Source organism: Taurulus bubalis (assembly GCF_910589615.1).
Source record: "Taurulus bubalis genome assembly, chromosome: 16".
NCBI classification, from domain to species: Eukaryota; Metazoa; Chordata; class Actinopteri; order Perciformes; family Cottidae; genus Taurulus; species Taurulus bubalis.
The window spans coordinates 17,834,953-17,857,061 of NC_136604.1; the positions used below are offsets into that span (position 1 = coordinate 17,834,953).

At 42.9% G+C, this 22,109-nt stretch overlaps 3 protein-coding genes across 5 annotated transcripts; 2 read left to right on the forward strand and 1 right to left on the reverse strand.

Annotated features, from left to right (window-relative positions):
* The first annotated feature begins 970 nt into the window (after positions 1-970).
* LOC306748776 (ubiquitin-conjugating enzyme E2 E1) lies at positions 971-14,460 on the forward strand. Of its 3 annotated transcripts, none has more exons than XM_079231988.1 (6): positions 971-1,182; positions 2,452-2,610; positions 3,006-3,056; positions 11,664-11,796; positions 12,359-12,506; positions 13,779-14,460. In XM_079231988.1, the coding sequence occupies exons 2-6, from the start codon at positions 2,459-2,461 to the stop codon at positions 13,874-13,876; spliced, it is 582 nt and encodes a 193-aa protein (XP_079088114.1). In that variant the 5' UTR covers positions 971-1,182; positions 2,452-2,458; the 3' UTR covers positions 13,877-14,460. The 3 variants fall into 3 exon arrangements, with proteins under 3 accessions (XP_079088114.1, XP_079088116.1, XP_079088115.1); XM_079231990.1 differs by lacking the exon at positions 971-1,182 and adding an exon at positions 1,458-1,512; XM_079231989.1 differs by lacking the exon at positions 971-1,182 and adding an exon at positions 2,273-2,280.
* A 1,530-nt stretch (positions 14,461-15,990) lies between these two features.
* Positions 15,991-17,738, reverse strand: nkiras1 (NFKB inhibitor interacting Ras-like 1; the record flags this gene model as incomplete). Its single annotated transcript, XM_079232329.1, has 3 exons — positions 15,991-16,233; positions 17,235-17,476; positions 17,645-17,738. 3 exons carry the CDS (start codon positions 17,736-17,738, stop codon positions 15,991-15,993), a joined length of 579 nt encoding a protein of 192 aa, XP_079088455.1.
* A 975-nt stretch (positions 17,739-18,713) lies between these two features.
* Positions 18,714-21,704, forward strand: rpl15 (ribosomal protein L15). The gene is made up of 4 exons (XM_079232342.1): positions 18,714-18,748; positions 19,624-19,805; positions 19,892-20,028; positions 21,350-21,704. The coding sequence occupies exons 2-4, from the start codon at positions 19,634-19,636 to the stop codon at positions 21,653-21,655; spliced, it is 615 nt and encodes a 204-aa protein (XP_079088468.1). The 5' UTR covers positions 18,714-18,748; positions 19,624-19,633; the 3' UTR covers positions 21,656-21,704.
* The last annotated feature ends 405 nt before the right edge of the window (positions 21,705-22,109 follow it).

Sequence of the window (22,109 nt, forward strand, 5' to 3'; positions counted from 1 at the left end):
TGTCACTCAACTCTTGGTCGCCCTGTTTTTAGTGTTGGGTAGTAACTCAGGTTAATGGCTAACAGTAGCCAGATTTTATTACTGCCCAGCACTGAGTTGTCTTATGAATTTGCACAAGATTATGCAGCTTTTGTTGCCTCATTACAGCGAAATACTGTTACAGTAAGGATTCACCATCCCAATGGATTTACTTTGAGCAAAATGAAGAATATTTTCATTCATAAATAAATGACATATTCGCCATTTTTCGAGAAAACACCTTTTAAATGAATGGCTATCTTTTCTAATAATGGTTTTGAACAGAGTTGCCATGTTTCCGTTGAATATCCTGTAATTTAGCCCTTTTGTTTAATTACCTGTGACACATCCAGCCTGTCTCTCTCCGTCATCACTCTTTGACAAACGAATAAAGAAAGAATAAAAATGATGAATCCAGATTACAATGTCGGGTCGACTGTCTCCTGCTGGACCAACACTTCCGGCGAGAAGAGGCACGCGTCCAGCGATGGCGTCAATTTTTTGTTAATTGTTCACGTTGATCCCGGAAACGAGGCGATTGAAACCCTGCAAAATAAAAGCCTCAATAAAAACCTCAACTGTGTCGAACTATTGACAACACTCTATTTACATTGCGAAGTGTGTCATTACATTGGACATGGCAATAATTTTAGACCGAATAAAAGTATACATTTTAGATTAATTTATTTTAAAGTATTTTCAAAAATATGTTTGCGCATTGTATACGATCCATCACTGGTTATAGATGATAATAATAATACAAATATGAACACATAAAAAATTAAAAAGATTAACCAATCAACCTTATGAGATGTGGATGAAAAATAGTTGGATAATGATTAATTATTGATTGAACCTACAGATCGATTGTCAGATGTAAGAAGAAAAAAAAGAAACCTACAACATAGTTACTATTGCTGAATAGTATTTATTTAAAATTAATGATGTGTTTACATGCTGTTCTTGTACTTGTTGTTCTGCTCCATCAATGAAGATGACCTTATCTTTACATTATCGCTGCCTCCGTTTTCCCCGTGCTTTTATTTTCTTAAAACGATGACCGGAAGTTCTACTTCCTCTCCATCGTCGGCGCTTTGACACTGGTGGTGCGTCCAGGCGGCGGAGGCACACACACACACAGGCTGTGCACACACACAAAGAAAGGTACCAAATACTTCTCATATTTGTATTACAACGCACAATACTATGTCAGTTAACGTAACGTGTGTCTTTGTCTAGAGGCTGTTGTTAGGGGGAGGGCAGTATAAATGTGTCCGTGTTGCCGTCGAAGGAGAATTTAGGAGTCGTTCCATCCTGTGCCTGGCTGGTCTGAGATCAGCTGCATGTCGACGGATATAGCTTTAAAAAAAAAAACGCCAAGGAAAACCTTTAAGTGAGCGGCGTGGTGTCTTCTTGTCTCGACTCTCGTGATGTGGGTTTAACGCGTCAACAAACGGGCTTGACGGCGTCGCGGCGTCTCGCTGACTTCTCTCGGTGAAAGTTTTCATCCGCCTGTAAATTGTTGAAGTGTTTGGTGTGTTTTTTGGGGGGTGGGGGGGTCGACTGCGACATCGGCCCCCGTCGATGCATTTCTGCTTTTTTCTTCTTCTTTCCATCCCGACCTCTCCGTCCTGTGGTCGCGTCTCGCTCCGTGTGCTTGTCGAGACCAGAAGTAGGCCTTTAGCCGAACTATTTCAGCAAATTATTTTTTTTCTTTGTCGCAGCAAAAAAATAATAATTAATAACTGCAATAGCTGTTGTTGTTATTTCTTCTAATTCGGCGTTCTGAAAGAAAAGCAATACTCCGCGCCGATAAGTTCCTCAATAAAATCCGCACAGTGGCGATTTAGACTGATGGATCCAGTTCACGAGGGTCAACGGCTGGTCCGGGCCCGGGTGTTAAAACCACGGAAGCGTCGACGGAGTCCGTGGGATCCACAGCTCGCGCTCTGCGGTCACCGCTAAATGTTCCGTAGAAACACGAGGGTGCGAGGTTCCGTTTAAAAAAAAACTAAAATTAAAAGTTAACTCGCCTTCTGGCGGCAGTTGGTGCTTGATGAGACACGACGAGGTGTGCGAGAGGAACAGTGGGGGTCCGTTGGTAATTCGGAATACAGGTGTGCCACCTGACAGCTGTGCATTTTAAATAAAAGCTTGAACCTAATTCGGTCCAGACAACCCACTTCCGTTTGTAGTAGAGGAAGACGGTGCGAGTAATTGGTGTACTGGATGCATGCCGAATCCAGGAGTGCAACCTGAAGAGTATTAATATCTCAAATCTTACACAATATCTAATCATTTACCCTGAATCAAGCCTTTGCAGTTATTTTTTTTCATTTTTAATAATGGCGTTTGTATGTGGAGTAAATATGTTAAAGGACAGAAGTGGTTTTGTGTGTCTACCTCCTCTAAATGTTGTGTTTCCACCTCTAGGCTAGGTATGTCGGATGAAGATTCCCGTGCCAGCAGCAGCTCTTCCTCCTCGTCATCGTCAACTCATCACCAGCAGCAGGAAGTGAACACCCCGAAGAAACGAGAAAGCAAAGCCAGCATGAACAAGACCTCCAAGCTCCTCTCCACTAGCGCCAAAAGGTGACGTTTAACTGCCAATTTGTAGGGCTCGGTTCTACAGATGTGTCAATTGAATCAACTAATCAATGAGTCCCCGAAATCATATGACTGTTAGTCGACTAAGAATAGTTGAGGACAGACCACGGAACTGAAAATCTCTGAAAGTCTCTTAAGTATTAATCACTTTTTCCACCAGCTGAGAACAAGTCAGGAGTCTGGCCTCCTTATTAGCGGCCACTTCAGCTGACGTTGAACTTTTCCTGAGGGTTGGAACGCTTTAGTTTGACACATGATTTAAGTTATTTAACTCAAGAATGGAGGTGTCCATCAGGCCTCCTCTGGCGTGTCGGGTTGGATTTAAAGGGTTTGGCTCAGCGCTCAGCTTCTGATGCTTGTGTTTTCTCTGCTTTCTGCAGAATCCAGAAGGAATTGGCTGACATTACGTTGGATCCCCCACCGAATTGCAGGTGAGTGAACGGTTTTAATGGAGGATGAATGTGTGCATGAGAAACATCATGTGGGTCATCGACGTGTGTCTCAGTGCAGGTAATTAATTTATTTAAACAGAGGACATTGAGTCCGTTATGATAAATTTAATTTGTATTTCATGCCGGTGTCTTTAATGTGAAGGTTAAAAAGCTCGTCTATGTCTGGACGCCAGAATAGAAAATCGTTTTTCTTGCATGCTGAGTCTGAAAATGACTTATTGGTGGTTGTTGTTTTTCTTCTGCCACTCAGAAGTTTTAAGTTTTAGCTTTTAACATATTTACACTACATGATGGAACAACATTTAGACATCCTTTAATGTTACTAATGATGTAGAGATCAAGGTCAAGCCGGTCTGAGCTTCATCGTTCTGTTTGTTGGCCTATAGACTTCTCAGTCGATGAAGGATTGAGTGAGTGGTTCACCGCTCACAACCTTTTTATAGAACATCAAGGCCATCTCTTTGTTGTTCGCTGCTCTTTACCCACTTCAGTGGAACGTTATTATTGAGGGACTGAAATATGTCCCTGGCACCAAGTATCGAAAGCTTTCACGTTCATCTATTTACATTTTTAGGCAAACCTCTCTTCTAGATGGTTTTGTATTTATAACAACCATTTAATATTTCAGATATTTGGCTTCTTTCGTAGAAAGTCTTGTTTTTGGTATTTGTTTCAGCACTTGTATTCAAACCTTTTCAGTCCCTTCAAGCCAGCGTCTTAACAACCTGTTGGAGGTGAATTGTTCAGTCGGTGAGCTAAACGGACTCATGGCTGTTCTCTGGTTGATGCGTCAGCTCGCTGGAGTTTGTACTCTTTACATTTTGTCGAAGAAGACGGACCACCCCAGCATAACTTCTGATATTTGGAGAAAATAAATATCCGGTGGGTCGTGCGTTTCTGCTGCGTTGATCACTTGGGGTCAATCTATGCGATCGGTGTATTGTCATCCAAGCGAAACGGGTTGAAACTCCTTTTTACTTCACTACGTTATTGAAGAAAGGAAGGAGGGAAATTTCAAAGTCTTTTCTGACGGCGTCTTTGCCGCGATGACGGGTCTGTTGTTGATCGTCGGCAGGACGAGCCGGCGCGGGCGTCGGGATGACGAGACCTTCGACGGCGAAGCCGATTGCGTAATGGGCGAGCTCGTAAGCACACGCTCCGAGACCCAAAACAGGCATTTAGCCGACGAAGCCCGGCCACAGAGGAGCTTTTGGGTTTCCCCGGCAGCCGCTTCGTTCATCGCTCCTCAGCCTGTGTTTTTGTGTGAGTCATAGAGCTCAAGTCAAAGGAGGCTGTGCACTGTAGCTGCACCCACAAGCCTCCCGTGGCGTCACGGATTAACTCCTCACACTGAGGCCAGCTGGGAGCGCCGATCGCTCGGTGAGGAAATGAGACGAATGAATGCAGGATTGTTGACGAGAGATGCTGTTTTTGTTTTTGAAGTTCCGTTTTCTACAAAGGGAAACGGAGAATACACAAGGTTCAAGGTTTTTTTTTTATTTTGCCATTTGTGCCCAGACCAACAGTCCCAGACACATTGGAATTGTTTGTGCAGAACTCTGAGTCAACAGAAAAACACACTATAATAAGAAAGAGATCAAATATGAAAACACTATACATAAGGTGGTAGTATGTACAAGACCGATGTTGGATACAGAACGTTTAGCCTGGTGCAACAAAGAGACAAACTATTCACCGGTTGCCGTGTTCTTGTTTTTAATCCTTCTCCGGGACTTCAGAGTGTTGGTTGACTATAGATGAGATGGAACGAAGTCCATCACACATTCAAGTAAAACTTGATATTTGTATGAACCAATGAACTTGAGTCTGAGTACGACAGACAGGCCGGGTAGCCAAGTATTAACATTATGGGTTTTTTTCTATCAGATTTTGTTGACTAATAAGAAAACCAGACAATTTACTTAATCGATCAGTAAATTATCCAGAGAAGAAAATGCTTCAGAGTTGAGAGAAATGGCTTCAAACATGCGTGATGAGCGATTTATCTTTCCATCTCGCCAGCAGCGTGGAGAAAGGCCTCATCTCTTCGCTTTTGTTCTGTTCCAATCCCGCTATTCAGCACCACGTGCAGAAAGGGGATTTCTTTCATTATTATTTTTTTGTGCGTGTGGTTTTGTTGCTTCATTTAGCGGAGAAGCTACTCATTAGGGTAAGAATGGAGCTGGACAGCTACGCCTCGCAGATGCCGTTTAATGGATTACACATCGATGACTCAGTTGGTTGACGTCTCATTCCTCTTGAGGTCGTATCGGGCCTCGCCGCTCTTAAAATGGACACCGTCGGATGCCGAAAAAGACTCATCCCGGACGAGTGTCCATCGTCTTCGCTGCAAACTTCGTTTCACGAGCACTCTTTCATTCGTCATTCATCGAAATCTAATTGCACTCCACACAGGGAATACCGTGCAGGTCCTCCTTTTTTCTTTTTTTGCTTCCTCGTTGCCACTGAAGTGTGAACTGCAGACATCACAGGCCCCGCCCCCTCCCTCCCTCCCTCCCACCCGCCCTGTGTTGCTTTCATTCACCATGTTTTATTCCTCTTTTCTCCCCTCCCTCGAACAGCTACTTTATTTATTGCTCTCTTCCTGACGTTCGCACTTAATTGTCTCCGTCTCTCTCTCCGCCTCGTGTGCTCTCGCGCCGCACTCCACCGCGTCTCCTCTTTTGAGAAGTTGCCCTCGGGTGTCGTGGCAGATTCCTGACATTCCGGTCTGGGGCTCATGACAGCGGAGGAAAAGTTATAAGCTGTCTACAGTCGGGTAATTAGTGCTAAGTAGGGTTGGACAAATTTGATGTTTTGAAAGACAAGTTTATTTATATTTCTGAGCTGTGCAAATCACTTATTTTGTTAGCTTTCAAGAGTCTGACAGGCCTGCATGTGATTCCTCCCCCCCATCCTCCGGTACAGTCGCTTCTTCACACCCACCTCTGCGGCGTGTCGTTCGGCTTGCATGTTTGAGAATACTGAGGTTTTTCTCAACAGCTTCTCCATGTCTATAAAAAGCCTCCTCCCTGGAGAGGAAGTGGCTGGCCCGTACGCCGTTGTTTCTTCACAAAGCCATGAAACGGCGCTCCTGCTGCTGCGGCACAGATTGAAGTTGAAGGAGTTCCCCCTCTGTGTGCCGGGCTGTTGTGTTGGGCAGCAAGAGGAAGTAGATGTTTCTTTTCATGTCCGTCAGCGACAGGTATGCCCGAGTATCAAACCTCATGAAGTGACGGAGCTCTAATTCTGGCGTTGTCATTCAGTCAACCACACCAGAGTGCTCAGTAATTCAGTTACTGAGGTGTCACATTCACAGCCTGTGACTGATACGGGGAGTCCATGATAAACAACTATACAAATTAATACATTTAAGTTTGAATCTGTTCAAGCCCTCTTAGCTCCAAGCGCCATCATTTTGGTCACCTGGCTTTCAGTAGTGTCATCCTACTGTAGTGCCGGACTTATCGTGAGTGTATATGGAAGTCATTTTTTTTTAATAAATTAAGTGTAGAAGTGGACCGAGGCAGCTGCCTTGCGGTACTCCACACTTCACAAGATGTGGTGAGGAAGAATCGCCCATTAATGAACGTCGACTGCATTCCCAATTTAGTGCCATTTCTTGGAAACCACAATGCAAAGGTTTCTTTCTAAATTAATGAATAAAGCCGGAACCATGTTACCCATGTCCATCTGTCCTAGCTGGTCAGTATTATGCACACTAGCCGTAGCATAGCATAGTATAGCCAAATGAACCACATCCTCCTTAGCCGGGTCCACCATTTACAATATTGTCATCATTAGACTGCACAATAGTTTTTAGTGATTAAGCTTTTCTCTTGCATATTAACTTACAAAAATATGCTCAATGGTTTGCCATGTCGGGAGAAGGAGTCGATATCATTTGAACTTTATAGCTAACATGTCTATATTGGGTCTTTCAGCATTTCTTAGTAAACTTAAATTAACTAAACAGTAATCTAACTTTTGGTTAAAGCTTTTTTTTTTAAACTATGTTTTCTCAACTTAAAGATATCAAAGAAAGTTGCATTATTTGTGCCATAACTAAGGTATTGTATCGGCACTAAAAAGCGAGAATTTAAAACGTTATGGAGCAGCAGTCGGCCCCAATGCATTGTTGTTGCTTTTTAATGTTCCATCCAACTTTAAACATACATTTTTAGGTTAAGTTTTACATGTGTGAAGATTTGCCGGCTTTAATTTGTAACAGTGATGTAATAACTATAATATTTGATCAATGGCCTTTTTGGCTGCATTTGCAATGCCCCTGTATTTCTTAATAAAAGGAGTTTATGTCATGATATGAATGTCCTCCGTGTCACTCGGCTTTAATTGTATGTCTAAAAAATATCTAAACTTGCCGAGTGGAATCTGACTCTTGTTTCGGTTGAGGAATACAAAATATCATGTGCGACCACATGATATTCATCCTCATAAAGCTCTGAATGAACATTTGCAGGCTGATTGCCATTGTATTAAATTAGCGGGGTGGGTGCAGGGTGCTGTTGCACGGAGTCTCCTCGGCACTCTGAAGTGGAGTCATTATATCGTCTCCGTCAGGCAGCTTATTACAGTGGTTCGCTCTGTCATCACAATACAATACAAGCAGATCGTGGTGATTGAAAATAAAGCCGTGTGTGTGTGTTTTAAGTTCTACACTGGCGAGTCGGGACTCGCATAGCTGTGTTTTGGGGACTCAAAGGCTTCGTTAAACAATACAAAGATTAATTTAAGCATACAGAGTGATAAGAAGAGCTCAGTACAGAAGGAGGAATACTGAGATAAAAAGATTCTCGAGGATTTCTGACGCTTTTACACTGAAAGACAAACTGAAAATCAAATAAATTTTGCTAAGAAAGCAATATACAGTATATCCCCTTGGTGTTTGTTTTGGCTTATGCACTTACTTGGTTAAAACTGTAATAAGCATAAATGAAAAGAATGAATTGTTGTTTTTTTCTGCAGTGGCACCACAGCATAGGTGTTCTTTATTGGCTGTAAATGATGATTTGATAATGATAATTTTTTAATTTGATTTGTGCAATCAGTGTCAAAAACAGAACACTGCAACGCATCAATTCCAAAAGCCCGACACGCACACGCAAGCTGCAGCGCACACGCGTGCAGTTAAACCTCCCTGTGTTAACAATGACGGGATCCTGTCCACAGGGGGGAAACTCTGGGGGGGCTTTTATTTTGAAACGGGGAATGTTGAGTTCAAGATAAATCATAAATTCACCTCTTTTTTTTCATGTGTGTGACATGATATTCATGTATTCTCCAGATATAGAAGTCAAAGCTGTAGCAATGTAGCTGGTAAGATGTTTGTTTTTTATTTATTTCTTGCTGTGACCAGCACGCTGCTCACGGAAACAAACAGGAGAGGCTTTGGCGCTCTAGAAGATGCACCTGAGCCGCGCTGCTCCCGCAGGCTGCAGCTGCTCCAACCTGCTAACATGGCCGCCAACATAAAAAAATGACTCTGTGATGCACACGTGCGCTGGCATGGTGACCCAATCTCACGTGAGATGAATACCATACAGTAGCTTGTTGTGCACTAGAAATGCTGTTTTTTTTGTTTTTTGTTGTTTTTTTTGCTTGTGAGAAAAATCTACATTGACATTTTTAATACATGCTTTTTTTTCTAACTTTTCATTAAAATGCTCAACAGTGATTATTCATTGTATTTTAATACTAGTGCTGTATTTATCTACTGCTCTCTCCTGCTGCAAGAGCCGTGTTTTTTCTTTTTTGGGGCGGGTAACTCGCTGTGTGTGTGTGTGTGTGTGTGTGTGTGTGTGTGTGTGTGTGTCTGTTTGAAAGGTTAAAGTCTTATAAAGAATGAGTCGGCTGAAATGTCAGCACTCTTCTTGCAGTGCGCGTGTACACAGAGGTGGCAGAAGAAGCCCCCCCTCCCCTGATATTGAAGTGAATGACAACAGTGATAGTGTGGCACATTACTGCCGCACACAAAGCACTGGGGAGCCTTTGTGTGCGTTGGAGGCGGGCGGGGAGGAAGCCTCTCTGCGGCTCGCTGTGGATGTGAGAGGCCTCTGTCGTCAGGCCGAAGAAAGGCTCAGTCGGGTTGATTCAGTGGGAAATGATACAATATCTATTCTTGGCAAGACTGAGGTCTTGTGGTGCGACCAGTATATCAGGAGTCCCATCCCATAACAACATGCATGTGTTATACCAAGCTGCTGGTTCTCCTCCAGTGTTTTCACATCTGGATTTCCCTCGGCGGTTTTTACATTCAATCTGAATAATATGGTCTTGTTTGGGTTTGGTCGCTCGTAGAAATGTACAAAGACTGTCCCATTGGTCAATGTTAATGTCCCTGGTAGAGCTTTGGCTTCACACACACACACACACACACACACACACACACACACACACACACACACACCACAGGGTAGTGTAGTAAGACCGACCTTTGTAATGTTTTGCATTTTGCGACCTAAAAATAGTCTGACACAAAACTGGTATTTGGCTTAAGGTGTTCTGCAAGTCCACCTTTTTATGATGCCCCGTTGTTTTATTAGCTGATTAGTGTCCCTCGGCACAGTGTTTGCATGGAGCTATAGGTATGGTTTATAACTAAAGCAGTATTATATGAAGACAACATTAAATGAAGCAAACAGTGTTTCGTGTGTGTGAAAATGAAAGATGTGTCTTGATAAATTTTTATTTACGCACAAAAACAAATGTATATTGTGTGTTGTATCGTTTCCTATTCTAGTTCAGCAACAACAAAAAGCCCTTGGTGTAAACATGTACGTTTTAAAAAAAAGGCTTTTATCAAACGACTATGAAGATTGAACAGAATAACTTCTCTACTGGGCCCCAAAAAATAATTTAGACTCTCAAAGTCAGTTTAAACCGTCATATTTGACATGTTTTGCTTTACTTTGCTATTGGCATCTATCGTGGTTATTAACATAGAAACACACTTCCACAGAATGTTTTTATTGATTTTGATATTTGCTTTGATTGCTCAATTTCTGCTTATTTTATAGATGTCGGCATTTTATTCATTTTATCAGCTGGAAACGGTCCAGTGAGAATTTATTCCATCTCCAACAAGACGCCATGGAAAGTATGAGCTCCAGAGCCAGCTTTATTAATCTGGACTGATCTGATCTCTTGGCCCTTTGCCCACTTGTTTACTGCTGAAGTTCATGTGCCAGCAAAGCTTTGAGAGCAGTTTTAAAGACTGTGAACCCACCAGTCAGCGGCCTGGAGCCTCGGACTAGTTCACGAAGCTTCAGATTCCCGCCCGTGTGTCTACGTCTGCTTCCTTTTCACGGACGAGTCTCAGCTCTCCCTCTCAGCCGTGGACTGGAGCGTCTGCTTCAGAAGTCGAGATTATCGCCTGACATTTACCTCCTCTGTCGTCACTCCGAGCAGACGGCGTACAGAGGCTGCTGATTACCGCACGAGCTCTGTGCACAGAAACTGGATTTGTGCGCTGAATTATTCTGGAAATTGCTGCATCGGAATAATAGATTATTATGCGTTTGTTTATGCAAAGACGCCTATTGCTGTACACCATGTTTTGCATACATTTCCCCTCACCGGAAAGGAGTCTCACATTTGCATCCAAACGAGCTTTTAAGGGGCTGGCTAATCGTTTTTCAAAATAAAAGGGCAAACTTGGAAAGGTGGCGTTTTTGAGCGCCTCATCAAGCAGTCGATTGTGCGAAAGTATCTCCGGCGTTTAAACCGCTAACCGACGCGGCTGTTGAATCAGGGCTCTTGTGAAGCGGCTGCAGCTTTGTCTCCACGGGCAAGCGAAGTCGTGTTGATCTCTCTCTTTTTTTTTTTTTTCTTCTTCTTTTTTTCTCATCACTTCCCACTGTGTTGGCATAATGACTCACACGGGCAATTGCGCGTTATTGTTTTAATGAATTACCAATAAGATGACACGGATGGGGAATAGACTCAATCGAGTCCCGACTGGCGAGATGGTAATTATTTAGTGGCTCCGCAGATGTGGAGAATCAGCCTCAGTGCACAAGAAGATAAACAGAGAAAGGTTAAACCTGAGGGCTCCTCGTGGGAAGGCTGTCTGGTGAAGCCATGATCTTGAGGTGTGTGTGTGTGTGTGTGTGTGTGTGTGTGTGTGTGTGTGTGTGTGTGTGTGTGTGTAGCTCTCTGGGGGGGGGGGGGGGGGGGTTTGGACCGATTGCCATTTAGGAATCCTGAAGTAGGACTCAAAACACCTGTAATCATGCCATTTACAGAATTACAAATAAACGTCTGCAATTATTATTATTATTTTCCTTCCCTGAACAAAAGAGCAATTAATCAAATGGCAATACGAGGACGTGGCGGTGTGAAGGCGGCTGCTCGTGCTGGCGAGTGATGTGCAGACAAAGACTCGGCAGCTGTCTGCACGGTCGCCCCTTTTTCCTTCGTCGACATACGGATGCTTTGAGTCGTCACTTGTGTGTGTGTGTTTTTAAATGTCTTGTCTCCATTTAAAAATGACGCAAAGAATGTGGTTTTGTTTTTGCCGGCCGCTAAAATGTTCATCAAGAATCCATGTCTTCTGTGTGCCGACAGCGCCGGCCCCAAAGGAGACAACATCTATGAGTGGAGGTCGACCATCCTGGGCCCTCCGGGCTCCGCCTACGAGGGGGGCGTGTTCTTCCTGGACATCGCCTTCACGCCAGACTACCCCTTCAAACCACCCAAGGTGAGCTGTGAATAGCATCGAGGCAAAGAAAGCCCCTTTTGGCTCCATTTGAAAGGGGCGTCGTTCTCACGTCTCCCACTAGAGGGCGCCCTTGTGCTTTGCAATGCTGCTCGATAAAATCAGCAGCTCAAATTTCTCGTCTGAATTCCCCAGGCCTCTCTCTATTGTGTGAGGTCATTTTCTCCCTTTTTTTTTTTTTTAAAGGAGGAGCTGTCACAACCAAACTGTATTTAAAAAAAAAAAAAAAAAAACGTGAATTCACACTGACCTGACATGTTTGCCACACATGGGCATACATGTCATCTATTGAGCTGCACTTTTAAAGGTGATTTTCCAAATTTTGCAATGTATATGTGAAGGAATAAGCAAACCAGTTTCTAGTCGATGAAACTTCTGCTCCGTGGGTTAGGAGTTAAAATTGACTTTTCGGATCCGGTATAGAGTGACACTTCACAACGTAGTTTGCCTGACTGGAGTAATTTGACTATTTTAGCATAAGAGAGAAAAGTATATACAAAGCCGTGGATTACAGACTCCTCTTTTCTCTTTTGTCCGCGTCCAGGTGACGTTCCGCACGAGGATCTACCACTGCAACATCAACAGTCAGGGGGTGATCTGTCTGGACATCCTGAAGGACAACTGGAGTCCTGCCCTCACCATCTCCAAGGTCCTCCTGTCCATCTGCTCCCTGCTCACTGACTGCAACCCTGGTGAGCGCTGCATCCGCTCACAGCTGAGCACAATATTTAATGCTTTTTTTCCTTTTTTATATTCAAAATTAACAGCTTTGACATATAAGCAAGGTATCCATTTAAATACAGGGCACTTATTAAAGTAATGAAACGACGAATGCGTAATATGGAGTCAAAACTCCTTTTGGTTGCAGGGTTTGTTTCATTCCTCCTTCGATGGTTTTTATCAGCAGGAACTCTCCATCCAGTAATCTCGGCTGTTGCATGCAGGCGGCCGTATATGATTTACAGCACTTCACTTTAAAGGATTTTAAAGATCCGGTTCATTAGATCTCCTCCTGACTCCAGCTCATATTACAGAGCCTTAACGTCGAACATCTCCAGATTTAAGCCGCTCTGGTTTTCGAAATCCAGATTGAAGGCAGAAGGTGGCGCGGCGCTCAGACCGCCTGAGGAAAAGCCTCTCGTGAGACACGTTCTCAGACTTAAACGGCATTTACTGCAACATTTGTAAGCGGTGTGCGGAGGTGTGTGTGTCACGGGCAGAAGTCTTCAGTATTTTACAGAATAACTTTACACCTAACTGCTGTGTAATTATACAGTACACGTTTTATTTGATAGTTGTAGCCATAACGACCCCTGTTGTGAATGGTCGGGCAATAATTATAAACATTTGTCAATCTGAATTTTTGCAACACAGCTAATGCAGTGATAGTGATCCCTTTATAATCTCCTAGGAGGCCATTGTGGATAATGTGTGTAACACTGATGAATTACCTTCATACTTAAAAAATGTTTTTAAGATGAATTACTGGGTTTGACAAAAAAAACACGCATTCCCACCTTTTTATTTAATAGATAAAATGAGGTTTAAGTACATGATACATAGCATATACATGACTGCTTCTTCCTATATAAAACAGTGATCCTATCCTATTGTTTAGGAATATGGACATGTACACAGAATGAAAACTAGATTACATTTTTTTTTCATGAAAATTTCACGAAGAACCAGGAGAACCAGTGTGTGTGAGCTTATTTGAATGAAAATGTTTTTCGGAAGGCTTTCCTCAACTAAAGAAATGTTGACCAACACATTTTGTGATCCTATAATGAACTACTTGATTTAATGGTCAGGTCTGTAACACTGTTTCTCCGCAAACCTAGTTTTGAGCTATTTTAGTATCGAAATCTCTCACTGCGATAAACCCCGGAACAGATGTTAAAGTGGAAAGGACGAGGATGTTTGTAGAAATGCTGATGTTTGTATTCTGTTTGTCCGTTTCGCAGCCGACCCTCTGGTGGGAAGCATCGCCACACAGTACACGACAAACAGACCGGAGCACGACAGGATAGCCAAACAGTGGACCAAACGCTACGCCACATAGTCGCCAGAGGAAGCTGCTGGTTGGACGACTCGGGGATGTAGGGGGGAGGGGGCGGGGCATCAACATTTTGGGGGGTTGGGCGGGGCATCAACATTTTGGGGGGGTTGGGCGGGGCTCCCAGCGGAGGAGGGAGGTGGGGACGACAGACGGGCGGGTGGATTTTTATCTCGGAATTGAAGTCTTAACTCCTGATATTTTGTTGTTTATTGTTGTATTTTCTTTCTCTTTTTTTTTTAAGTTATCTCCGGCCCAACTATAATCAAATCTGGCATTTATGCATTTCGTGTTTTCTCCTTTTTGAATTTGTAGCTTGTGCTTTGAAGATGGCCATTAATACTAAACTGCTAGATGAAATGAGCCGCAGCATGATTCCCAGTCGGTGTAAATTCTCACGCGCGTGTTTTAGGTTGCAGTCTGTGTTTGCTTGCCCCTCCAAACTTCCGCTCTTTGAAAAGGTGTTTTCCACATGTAGATGTGTTTAGATATGGATGGATATTGGTTGTGATTTGTGTTCTGTACTGATTAAAAAAATAAAGCTGTTCTGTTTCTCCCCTTAAGAATTAAACATGACCAACTGAAGCGTATGAATTGGTTTGATCATTTTGTGAAAGATGTTTTTTTTTGTGATCTTCTTCAGAAAAATGCCAGCAAAGAGAAAAGATTTCCCAAGATGAAATATGAAGAGGCTACATTTTATTTAGTGCATCTTAAGACGGAGTTACAGAGCAGAGAATAATTGATTACAGTCCCACTAACTCCGTTCTACTAGCAGCACATTAAATGTTATTACTTTGAGGACACACACACACACACACAGCGGCTCATCCATCACATTGTTTAACCGTCTTCACAAGTCAAGGAACGTGGCGCAATAAAGTGACAAAAATAAATTAGTTCTTTAAAAATAAATATTTCCTCTCAAACACAAGACATTCCTACTGTTAAGACTCAAGCCGCTTTAACTAGTAGCCCTGTTGGATTATACAGGAACGCCAGACATTAACGACGTTAACTTTTACAACACAAGCAAAGCGCAGCACCGTGAACGTTATTGCTGCCGGGCCGCACTGGATATACGAGACGGACCGGACGAAGGCGAGCTCGAGTCCTGCTTTAAAACTATTCCTGTCCAGGAAAACACGCTCAGACTTCAGCTTTTTCTGAGCGTTCAAAGAGTTTGGAGCCTCAGCTTTCAGGACCGTTCTTTCTCAACCCTTTTGTCTTCACACAAAAAGCCTGTACGTGTGTTGAAGGAGTGACTGGCAGCTGGACTCCACCGCCTGTCACTGTAGCAGCACCAGACTGAGATCTCTTCTGGGTAGACGAGAGGGACGATTACAGCGACCGATGACTCTTTCAACGCATCGGATGAACAAATCTAAACTCCCATCTTTTAAAGTTGGAATGGAAAACATATTTCAGTTGAAAAGGAGAGCGAACATAAGTGTTATTGCACAATCACAATTCTAAAGAGTAAATCCACATGATTTGTGTCCAATCTTTGGTACTGAACTGCTAAGTTTTTAAGGTGTTTTTTTGCATCTTAAACTCTAGAAACTAACAGACGACGAACATTTTACAGAAAACATGTACCAATAGATTATTAAAAATGTTAGGAAATATGCTCATTTGCTCTCTTTCTGGGGCGGATGGATGACCTGCTCGTTTGTCAAGAAGAACAACTACCCCTGAAATTGAAAATGTGTTTTTATACTTCTGTTTGTGTAAAGATTAAACAAACAAGATCATAATAAATAAGTGAGTTAATTAGTTTTAGAGGTGTTGGTAGGAATAGTTTCTACTTTTGAGAGCACCAGGCTAGTCGTTTCCTCCTGCTTCCAGTTTTATGCTAAGCTAGGCTAACCACACTCTGACCACAGCTCTGGACTTCATATCAATTCTCAGAATGAAAGCAAATACGCACATTTCCCAAAATGTTAACCATAACCCCTAAAATGATGTTTAAATTGTGTATAACTGGAAGAATGTGCGTGAAACTGTCAAATTTACAAAAGGAGCTACCAAAGTCGTTGCTAAACTAAACGCCCACGTCGTCCTGCGCGTTATGAAAGCAGCCGACTAAAAGGAGCAGGTGTGGGCGTGTCTTCAGAGTTTCAGATGTCATTGGACGGGGTGCCTTTGCTTTTGCGTCCGGGCAGAGGGAATGCCGACTTGCTCTGCGGCTGTGTGAGGCGGCTGGTCAGCTGGGTGAAGGGTTCGATGAGGGAGGTGCGTTCGGTGACGCTCACCTCCCACAGCTTCACCTTCTCGCCTCGCGCCCACTGCTGCGCCGCCTCCTGGTCCACCTGGCGCCGCTCCCGCAGGTCCGTCTTGTTCCCCAGCACGATGACCGTCACCTGGGAACAGATGCACACAGGCCAATTTAAGTTTTTAAAAAGACGTAAGTAAGGTGGTGCACGGTGCACTTTACTGGGGGAAGAGAACATGACGCCATAATTTATTCATGATTCAGACACGTTTCACCAACAAGTCAACTTTGTGTAGTCTTTCTGTTCCAAGAGTCAGAACTAAACATGGAGAAGCAGCGCTCAGCTTTTCTGCTCCACTTATCTGGAACAAGGTTCCTGAAAGCTGCAGGTCTGCTGTGACCCTCGGCTCCTTTAAATCTTTTTTTGCTCTTGCCTTTAATTGAACCAGATTCAATTACTGCATCTCACTACTGCAGTTGAACTTTTATTCAATTTTTATTTAGCTTTTTGACTGTTTTCTTAACCGTTTCTAAATCCTGTTATCTCTGCATTATGTGTTGATGCTTTTAATGGTTTTATGTGAAGCACTTTTAATCGCTTTGTTGTTGAAATGTGCTCTACAAATAAACTTGCCTTGCCTAGTCTCAGTAATAACTGCTACTAGCTGCCATTTATCATTAGATTGATGTGTCATGTTGAATAGCTGGAGTTATGCAGCAAAAAAAAAAAGTTTTAAGAACGCAACAATGAGTGTTGCATACAATTTTACCCCTACGTTTCCATCATGTTGCATTATTTCTAAACTCTTAATAAATGTCCAAATACAGCGTACGTTGTGTGCCTCTACATGCAAAAGCAGTTGCCCTATATGAATAAATGCAAATGTTATTTCCTCAAACTGGGCACCGTAGTCTTCTCATCTCTTCATTTAGTGTTTCAGTGTCTCACACCTTTCACTACCACACCGTGATGTGTTCAGGGAACACATCCTAAACTGAAAAAAAATACAGAAGGGGCTGATATTTCACATATTTTGAATGAATGTTCTCCACGGCGTGAATGTTTGCCAATGTAATAAAAGGCAGCAGTGCTGAGTAGGACAATCGTGTTATGAATGGCGGTTGAAACATACTTTGGACCAGCCACACCTCTTTTTTATCTCTGGACTTGTCTATTTCCTTCTTCAGGACGTCCACCTTCTTGAAGGACTCTGAGCTGTCGACGCTGTAGACGAGCACGAAGCCGTCTGCCACGGAGTAGTAGTGCTTGGGGAGGTCTTGCCCATCGTGGAGGCCCTTGGTGTCGTAAAGCCTCAGCTGTTCCTTCACGCCGCGGTCAGTTTCCACCGAGGCCACGTACACGTCCTCCTGGGTCTCATTGGATTCAGAACCTGGAGGACAACAAACAAACAAACAGACAACGCAACAAACATCAGGAAAATAATCTGAAACATTCAATGAACCATATCAAGGTCATCTAAATGGCTATGTATAAGTGTCATGTGACCTGTGTGTGCAGCCTGCAGCTGTGTTACTAATGGTCCAGGTGCAGTGCTTACCTACAGAGTGATTTCCGTACAGCAGCTGTTCCAGTATGGCCGTTTTTCCCACTGCTGCCTGGCCACACACCACAACTTTACAGCCTTTTCCCATTTCGAGTCTACAATGTAGAAACTCAGAATGTCACGTGGGTTGTATAGTACCGTATGGCGTATATTAAGATACCCTGTACTGACGTGAACGCCACCAAGAGCTCCTGTAAAACAGCTCTGATTACATTACCGTTGGTTTAACTATGACAGCGAACTGTTGTTTAGCCTCGCGAGCTAACGGACGAGAAGGAACAGCTCGTTCTGCGCCATGTCATAAACAAAACACTACGGCAACAATACAGCTATAGACCGCTCTTTGTTAATTATTGGTGCGAACGGTTCAAGTCCCTTACTTGTGTCCGGAGAAGTTGCTGTCTATCAAGTCTTTGAACGTAGCATCACAACCAGTGCATCCATTCTGCTCCGCGAGCGCTGAGACTTGTTTTGCCACTGCGCATGCGCGCCGGAGTACAACACCGCCGCTAATTATTAAATAAAAAAATTGAAATAAAAAAATTGAAATCATTAAATTGAAATAATGATTAAATAATACAAATGATAAAAATATATGTATATTAAATGCTTGAAGACGTGTTTGTGTTTATTACATAATACATCGGTTCTGACGTGTATTCATTCTGTTGATAATTACTATTATTGTATTTGTTTTCTGCAGTCGTAGTTGTTATTGTACACAACAGAACAACAGGAGATCAGTCAATCATATTACAGTATAGGTGAACAAGCGGTTACGTCTGTATTCCTGTATGGCAGTGATTTCCAAGAGTTTGGGTCAATGTATGTGTCTTTTGTTTCTTTTCTATTTGACCGCATTATGCTACGAATATTTTTTTTAATTGAAAACTAATTTAAATTGGAAAATGGAGCGCGTGTTTGTCTCTCAAAATTACCATAAAAGTATCTTCAAACGTGTAGAAAAGGAAGGGGGAAAAAAATACACAAATAAAGACTACATTTCCCATGAGCACCCCCACAGGAAATGCGTCACTGTCGTTTTCATAAGGCATGCCGGGTAGGAACCCTCTCTCTTTCCGGCTGGTACGCCATCATGTAAGCGAGTATTTCTATGCTTTTCACTAAACGTAATCCATTCAAATCAACATAAATGTACGTTCATCTGTCTTTTTGGCTTCGCGCATTGCGAAGAGACCTATCAACGACATTATGCGGCTTGATTATTTTTTACCAAAATTGTTAAAACACTTGTTTATGGCCCGGTTTCAATAATGCTGAGATGCTGTCGCATCCGTTAGCAATGGGCTTTACCGGCCGCAGTAGAAAGCTAATGTGTCGTTACCGCGCTGCCTTAACGTTTGCTTAAAGTCTTTGCGTTTTAACCGTTTTAAAAAACTGCATATTCAGTTTATCGTTACAGGGCTAAAGTTAATGTAACAACAACCTTGTAGTTGGTGAGTGAGAAGCTACGCGGCTAACGTTAGCTCACGTTAGCTTGATTTCCAGCTTTCTAACCAGCATGGACGTCTGCACCGCTATAACGTGTACATTTCCGCCGCGTGATTCAACATAATAAACATCCGGGTCTCTGTATCATATGTTTGTTTGCATTAACGCCACTTAAAGAGGTTACTTAGTCTTGATGCAGTCAACAAAAAAGTCTCCCCTCTCTAAATGGTTGGTCTCGGGTCTTGAACCATGTGCAGGTTTCAATTTAACTGACCCAAAAGACACACTTTTCATATACGAGCAAGCTAGTCAAAGTATTGTCTTGCAGGCTCTGACATGGCTCCTCAGTGAAACCCTCTCAAATAATATTTTTGTAAATGTTGTTCATCTTTACAGCATGTTATTATAGAGGCTGGTTGCATGTTATCCATCCTTCATCCTGTATTTCCTAATTGCATTATGTTGGACATCAACAAGTCATGCAATGTTTAATATACTGGTATTTTATTTTTTCTCTCCAGATAAGTCAAAATGGGAGCGTATAGGTATATGCAGGAGTTGTGGCGCAAGAAGCAGTCCGATGTGATGCGCTTCCTGCTCCGTGTCCGCTGCTGGCAGTACCGTCAGCTGTCCAACCTCCACCGTGCCCCAAGACCCACCAGACCCGACAAGGCCCGTAGACTGGGCTACAAGGCCAAGCAGGGTGAGTGCCGAGCCCGGAGTTGGTAGTTTCCCAGTTGTCATCTTTGCTCGCCGTGCTAATCACGTCTTTGTTTTTTATTCTAACAGGCTACGTAGTGTACCGCGTCCGTGTTCGCCGTGGAGGCCGTAAACGCCCCGCGCCCAAGGGTGCCACCTACGGCAAGCCAGTTCACCATGGTGTCAACCAGATCAAGTTTGCCCGCAGTTTGCAGTCAACCGCTGAGGTACCTTCATTGTTCATCTTTAATTATATTGTTGCTTTAGGGCCAGAAGACACATTTTTGCTGGTGTGACGACCCTTTGGATGAACGTAATGTGTTCAGTTTGTACTGGAACTCACATGGTGTTGTGTTGTCCGTTCTGATTGCACATAGTAAAATGATGGTCGTGTAATCGGCAAATGGTAGCATCACTTAAAAATCTGCACAAGTGGGCTCTTGTTTTTCATAAATAAAGAGACATTTCTAGAATTGTCTTTGACATCATAGTCAATTTCTATTGATGCCGATTACAACAGATTCACAGCAGTTTAAATGTTAAGTGGACTGGAAACTGTAAAGTCAATGTGCTGTCCTCTGTAGAACCAGTCTGCTCCAAACACTTTTACCAGGTTTTTCATGCACCCTGTCAAACTGAAAAGGGTACATTGGTTGGCACATTTTAGATTACATGTGCCGGTGTTGGTCCAAACTGTTGTGGAGCACTCTATTTCCTATAAGGCCATAACTTTGTTCATGGTAGGAAATGCAGCATAGGTGTTTGGAAAGTATTATATTGCTGAATATTGCTCTAAATGTGTGGCGAGGGCAGTCAAATTCAGCCCTTCCATGTGCAACCAAGTAACGAAAGCCTCAAGTGTCATTTTCAAAATGTTGGTAATTACCAAGAGATAAGATGCCTTAACTGAACTTTAATATTTAACTCACAACTTGCATATCTGGAGCTTATTTTGAAACCACAATTCGTACTCTAAAGGAAAAGTAATGAAGGGTGTCTCAGTGATTGCTTGGTTACATTTAGGTGCTTCAGTGTCCTCTAAAAGGAATTGCTGCGACACTTGATTGGTCAAAAAGAAACCAATGAAACACTTAATTTAACTTGGATTCAGGGAATACTGAAAGTATCTCATCAGCTTAGTTCACAAGCAGCGTCACAAAAACGTCAAGATGGAAGTTGTTTCATATTTGTCGCTGCTGGTGTAGTATGACATGCATCCACACTGTAGCCGTATCACTGAATATTAAGTTTGAGTTTAAGGTGTCTCCTGCTCTTTAGCAAATATGTACTTGCCATCATTAGTTTGTATAGTTCCCTTTTTATGCAATATTATCCCAGACTAGACGGGTGGTAAAAATATGAGCATGTTGTCGCCACTCAATCGGTGGCACCTTTTTTTTATATGGGATTTCTGAGTACTAAAGATCACGGTTCTTGCAGCCACTGGGAGCCGCCAAAGCACAAAGTTGCCTTTTTTATATTTACAATGGTGCCATATTACCTTGTGTTGTTGTTTTTGAATTATTAATCTCTATTTTCATTCCCCAGGAGCGTGCTGGTCGTCACTGCGGAGGTCTGAGAGTGCTGAGCTCTTACTGGGTGGGTGAGGACTCGACCTTCAAGTTCTTTGAGGTGGTTCTGGTCGACACCTTCCACAAGGCCATCAGACGCAACCCAGACACCCAATGGATCACAAAGGCTGTGCACAAGCACAGAGAGATGCGTGGCCTGACATCTGCAGGAAAGAAGAGCCGCGGCCTCGGCAAGGGCCACAAGTTCCACCTGACCATCGGAGGCTCCCGTCGTGCCGCCTGGAAGAGGCGCAACACCATGCAGCTGCACCGTTATCGTTAGAGCTTGTCTGTACATTTAAACAAATAAACAGCCCTTTTTATGGTGACAATCCCGTCTGCTTTATTCTGCTGTTAGAATATTAAACACAACTTCTCAGCTCATACGTCATATTGAATACAGTTAAGATATTTAAGCTTCACTTTTATAACCTTTGTTAATTGATTAAATACGAATACACATCTTTGTAGGTGATTTTCCCTCACTACTCCATATGCACACAACACAGAAGCCTGGACTCACAAGTGTGACCTTTTCAAAATGTTAGTGAACAAAAAGTACAACTAGGAAACTAAAAGGTGAAACATCTCCTGTGATCTGCCACATTGAGCTACTTCCAACCAGTTGAAAGTGAAACCTTTAAACGGCAATATTCCTCGCATGACATCTTCATGGTTTTCACTTGAGATCTCTTATTTCTTGGGACATGGCTAAAAACAATGTTGACTGTAACCTG